This window comes from Achroia grisella, unplaced genomic scaffold, assembly GCF_030625045.1.
Source record: "Achroia grisella isolate CSIRO2021 unplaced genomic scaffold, CSIRO_AGI_Agris_v1 utg1571, whole genome shotgun sequence".
NCBI classification, from domain to species: Eukaryota; Metazoa; Arthropoda; class Insecta; order Lepidoptera; family Pyralidae; genus Achroia; species Achroia grisella.
The window spans coordinates 141,948-147,599 of NW_026712654.1; the positions used below are offsets into that span (position 1 = coordinate 141,948).

Genomic DNA, 5,652 nt, shown 5'->3' on the forward strand with positions numbered 1-5,652 from the left:
TCCCTTTTCCAAGATATATACTTTTGACATTTAGTGTTGGTGCGAGAGGCGAAGAGGTCTATTTCCGGGTTTCCAATAGTTATTACTATTTTTTGGAATGCCCAATCTGATAACTCCCACTCCGTGTCTAAATTTAGTTTCCTTGATTCTTCATCTGCTATAGTATTCTCCTTTGTATTAATATACGACGCGAAAAGCCAAACGTTACGTTCCTCGCACCAACACCAAATTGATTTAGCCAGATCGTTTAAATGTGGGAATTGTATGCCGCCCATTCTATTAATATAACTGATAGCTGTTGTATTATCTACGCGTAACAGTATAGAACAGTGGGACATATCGCGAGCAAAGCACTTCAAGCTCATAAATATAGCTAAGAGTTCTAAATAATTAATGTGAAACAAATATTCCTCATCTGTCCAAGAGCCGTTTACACGTGCACCATTACAGAATGCTCCCCAGCCTGTTCTAGAAGCATCAGAGAAAATTTCCATTACGAAATTTTCGTCTGGTCTCAATGTGTTGGTGGATGAAATAATATTTTTTCTCCACCATTCTAATTCTGGTAACATTGATTCTGTTAATTTTATTTGTTTATCGTAACTGTTGTGAAGTTTTAACGCTAAATATTTTTGTCTTTCTAATATTTTTGTGTAGAGCCAACCATACTTGAGCGCAGGGCAAGCAGAGACTAGAACTCCAATTAATTGAGAAAATTCTCTAATGGTGCATTTTTGTAAAGAACGGAATCTATCGATTAGATTGCTTATGTTATTTCGTTTTTCTATGGGCAGTGATATAGACATATCTACTGTGTTAAATATAAAACCTAAAAACTTGCAAGTTTGTTGCGGCCTTAAGGAGCTTTTCTCGTAATTTATTACAAAACCTAAACATTTAAGTAATTTTAATGTTTTATTTATATTATCCTGGCACTCCTCCCGAGTGTTACCTATACATAAAATGTCATCAAGGTAAATAACTGATTTAAGCCTTTGCTGTCTGAGATAGATAATTATTTCTTTCATAATTTTGGTAAAAACTCTCGGGGCTACCGAAAGGCCATACGGCATGACTTTAAACTGATATGTTTGATCGAAGATAAAACGCAAATATTTCTGATGACTTTTCTGTATAGGTATCAATAGGTACGCCTCTTTGAGATCTACTGTTGCTAAAAACCCGTTTTTAGGTATTAATTTTGCTGCTGTTCGATGATCTTCCATTTTAAAGTGTTCTTTTGGAATGAATTCGTTGAGTGGTTTTAGATTTAAGATAAATCTCTTTGTTCCGTTTGGTTTCGGAGTTAAGAAAATACTAGAAGTAAAGTCATTTTTAGTTCGTTTACAAGATGTTATGGCCCCCAATTCTAGCAATTTATCGATCGCTACCCTCATATCTGAAAATTCTTTATTTGAATTTAGTATGTTACGGGGGGTGCAATTTTGGCTGATTTTCCTATTAAACGGGATTGGGTATCCATTACGTATCCATTTTAATACTACGGGATTTTTTGTAACTTTAAGCCAACAATTATAGAAATGCTGTATTCTGCCAGCATGTACCTCAATTAATGACGCGTAGGGGCACGTTGTCTCGTCTGGAATGAAGTTTTTGGTGCGTTCGAAACAGGAGCTCGGCGGTTGGTCATTACTCCCTTCTTGCCCCCCCTCGTCCTCCTCTGTTCGATGGATAACGGGGAGGGGCCACCCAGTTTCCCTGGGAGGCCGTACGACTAGATGATTGTTGTGAAGCGGGCGTTTGGGTTTTAACTATGGGACTGGATTTTTTAATCTGTAGTCCTTGTTTTTCTATTGCCTTTGAAGCTTTTATTTTTTCAGGGAGGCTGCTTCCGAAGAGCATTTCGTCTCGGTCAACGTCCTGTATGACCTTGAGGAAGGACTTTTCCAAGCCGACTGTCACGAATTTCGTCCTAGCTTGAGTTTCAACGAAGTGTAGATCGCACAAAATGCGACAACTGTCACTTATAAGTTTTATTGCCTGGAGTTTATCTTGATCATTGTCCAGGAGAATCGACAGACCTCTGTTTAGTGCGGTTAACCCTAAAGCCAGCTGATCCTGAACTGCTTCTACTCTTTTTATCCCGTCCTCTGACGGCGTCCGAGACAGCTGCAGCTATCTCTGGATTTAGCTTTGGGGCTTTAAGGAGCGTACAGTTAGCCGGGATTAAATATTGTTTCAATAATTTATCCTTTGACTCTTTGTTCAAACCTTTTTTGAGAATAGGTTGCCATAGTCGAGCTAGATTGTCGTGTATGTTTTCACCATATTTTGGTGAGTCATCCGTTGCTTCGCCTAAGGCGATTAGTATTTCGGAATCTAGTTCGGGAACTATGGTTGAATCTTGAACTGTCTCACTAGCATCTTGATTAGATGTCTCAGCTTCAGGTAGGTTTGCGGCTGTTTCTGGTGGAGTAGCAGCCGGTATTACTACCTCGCTACTGACTCGTGGCTCGTTATCTAAAAAATAACGAGAAAAATAAGTTCAGTTGTGTACAACTGAGGTAGCTTAGTGTACGTGTAATATAGCGAATATAAATATTTTTGTAATAGGCTATTACTACAATAAACTTTTTTTTTTTTTTGTGAAATCTTTAATATTATATTTTGTTTAATCATATAAGTTTGTATGACCTTTTGTGGTGACCCGCGGTCGCCCTCTAGGTGCATGATTACATATACCATCGTGTTGATCCACGATCAACCTCCCGGGAAAAGAAAAGGTAACTATTATTTCATCGTATTTAACGAAAATTAGTATGATTACTAATTAGCCCGTGTGATGACCCACGGTCAACCTCTGGGCCTTCGTAATAACGATTATTGAAATAATAATCTTGTGTAAGGTACCGTCGTGATGACCCGCAGTCAACCTCCAGGCCCATTTTACACATAGTATTGAAGTACTGCAGGTTAGCTATTAAAGTACTTCAATGTATGTACAATGTACTTAAGACTTGTACACTATAGTAATTTGAACTTTTACTAACCTGAGATTTCGTCTGAGTCTGTCGAAATTACGTTTCTCCGAATTCTCTTCCGCTTTTGTTTTTCTTCTAATTTTCTGATTTTTCGATTGTAATGTTCGATCTTCTCTTGAGCACACCTTTTCGGCATGATTATTTTTATTTTACCGAGATACTTAAGAATAGGTGCTTTCGTTGCCACGCACGAAAAAAGAAATGAACAGAAAACGAGAAATATGCAGGGATAGACAAAAGAATAAAAATAAAAATAAAAGGGGGTATATCGATAACTTTATCGATTGTACCTCTAAAAATCGTGCGAGTTGCCATGTAGGATAAAAGGACTACCTGGTTAATATAATTGTATATCTGAAGAATGAAGAACGAAATATAATATGAAATTACTATAATGCGTAGTTAATATAAGATACCTATGCACTTTTGTATTTCGAGTTACGGAACAAGCAAATGAATACGATCGAATTTAGCCCTATTCATATAACAATAAGGTTCAATTTCAACTGTGCGGAACTGTCAACGTACACCAATTTCGTAATTAGAATTTTATATAATTAATTACGAATTACAATCCGGCTCGAAGGACCAAATATTATGGTGGGAAATTGCGGAAAAATATAGCAAATAAGGTTTCACCACCATGCGGTAGGGCGCGGTCGCTGGTTCAGAAATATGATGTTAATTCGCTGACTGATTAAAACATTCAAGGCTTGTTACCTGCAATATATTGGGCTCGTACTCCTGGAGACCACCTCTAAACGGCTGTCGCACAGATCACAATGATATAAGCACAAAACACAAAAATATTGTCCAAATTCGAGATTAACTTTTAGCAGCGTGCACGGCGGTTGATTGTACAAATCAGAGAGTTTTCGAAGTGAATAGATGCACAATTGCACTCGCAGTGACGCGACAGAGGCGCCACTTTACAGGTACATACTTACCCGCTAAATTACAAATATACAAACCTTGACTGCAAATACAACAGACCAGCGAAATAACAATATATATAATTGTTAACAATAAAAATGTTATAAATGGCGTAACCACCGAGGGACGTAACGTTGCTAGCCAGGACTCAAACAAGGCCCTCGAATCAACGATAGAGGGTCTCAGGCTAGAGATAAATGATCGAGATCAAGAACTCCTCTCAAACGATGTTGAGATCGTCGGTATTCCTGAGGAAAACGGGGAAAGTGTTGATCATCTTGTGCTTACCTGCGTTAACACCATAGGGGTGGCGCTTGATGAGCGGGACATCGTCAGTTGTGCTCGATTTGGCCGTCTTTACGGTATGGTGGATGGTCAGCAACCGCGTCCGCGCCCTGTAGTTGTACGGCTGGCCCACCGGGCAACACGAGATAAAATTCTTCGAGCAGCCCGTGTACGTCGCACCATCACCACGGAAGGCATGGGGCTTCGATCGAATCCACAACGCCTTCACATAAATGAACGTCTCACGAGAACCAACCGTCGCTTATTCTACTTAGCCCGGGAGGCAGCCCGCCGTCTGGGGTGGCGGTTTACATGGACCAGGGATGGTCGAATATTCACTCGTCGAGGGCATGGTACTTCAGCTCACAGAATCCGGGTGGAAGCAGACCTTGATAAGGTTTTTGGTAGCAATACTGTTAGTTCCGATAACACCGATCAAAAATAAATTACATTGTTTTAATATGTTTAATGTTTTTTCACTGTATATTCTGAACTGTGTTTTTATAAATTGTCTTTTTGATCTATCTACTGTGGGGTATCGTCATACCGCAACGCCTGTACAATGTCAAGCAAGCACGTTTAAATTGCATAATACATTTAATAACACTGCACGTTGCAGTATATCCACTTATATTTACAACTTAATTATTTTGCATCCAATCACATACTATATATACGCACTTTTTCTTATATTCCACTCACAAATTAATTCTGCTATATGTAATAGTTATATACTAATTCACACAAAAGACTTTATTAATATAAAAATTACCGTAAACGTCAGTACGGTTCGAAGCAAACTGGACTTAAGTACGAGTGCCGGTCGCCCCGCCGCCGCAGCCAGGACAGGTAGTCGGGCGAGTACTTGTGCCACACAAATAAACAATCACATAAATAGATGCTTATCATTTTTATTGCTTTGTTACTACAACGCATGTCCATACTGTAATAGATATTCGTTATTTCTCACGCTTTATATATTTCAAATCCGACATAATTATTATAAATTAAATTCTAATATGAATATTTTAATTTTGATCAATTATTGTTATATTATTTCTTTTCAATAAAAAATGTAAAATGAAGTTAGGTTTATGGAATGCGGGTTCTCTGGGTACACACCACGACGAATTCTTAGTGGCCATGGAACGTCATGATGTTGACATCATGGCGATAAATGAAACCTGGTTGAGAGAGGGGGAGGAGGGACGTGCCCCGTCTGTACCCGGCTACCGACTGCGTCACATGCCTCGGCCGCCAGAAGTACGTACGCGCGGTGGTGGCGTGGGTTTCTACATTAAGCACGGTGTGTCGGTTAGATATGTACCCCACCCCACTTCCACGGGCGTAGAACAGATGTGGCTATCCTTATCAATAAATGGAAGAAGGCTAGTTATAGGTACGGCATACAGACCCCCTTGGCTCAATACTG

General features: G+C 39.3%; 1 protein-coding gene and 1 pseudogene across 1 annotated transcript; one reads left to right on the forward strand and one right to left on the reverse strand.

Annotated features, from left to right (window-relative positions):
* Positions 1 to 1,650: 1,650 nt before the first annotated feature.
* Positions 1,651 to 3,138, reverse strand: LOC131841062 (uncharacterized; annotated as a pseudogene).
* Positions 3,139 to 3,203: 65 nt separating this feature from the next.
* On the forward strand, positions 3,204 to 5,004 carry LOC131841063 (uncharacterized). Its single transcript, XM_059189295.1, has 2 exons — positions 3,204 to 3,265; positions 4,077 to 5,004. The coding sequence occupies exons 1-2, from the start codon at positions 3,204 to 3,206 to the stop codon at positions 4,663 to 4,665; spliced, it is 651 nt and encodes a 216-aa protein (XP_059045278.1). The 3' UTR covers positions 4,666 to 5,004.
* Positions 5,005 to 5,652: the final 648 nt, after the last annotated feature.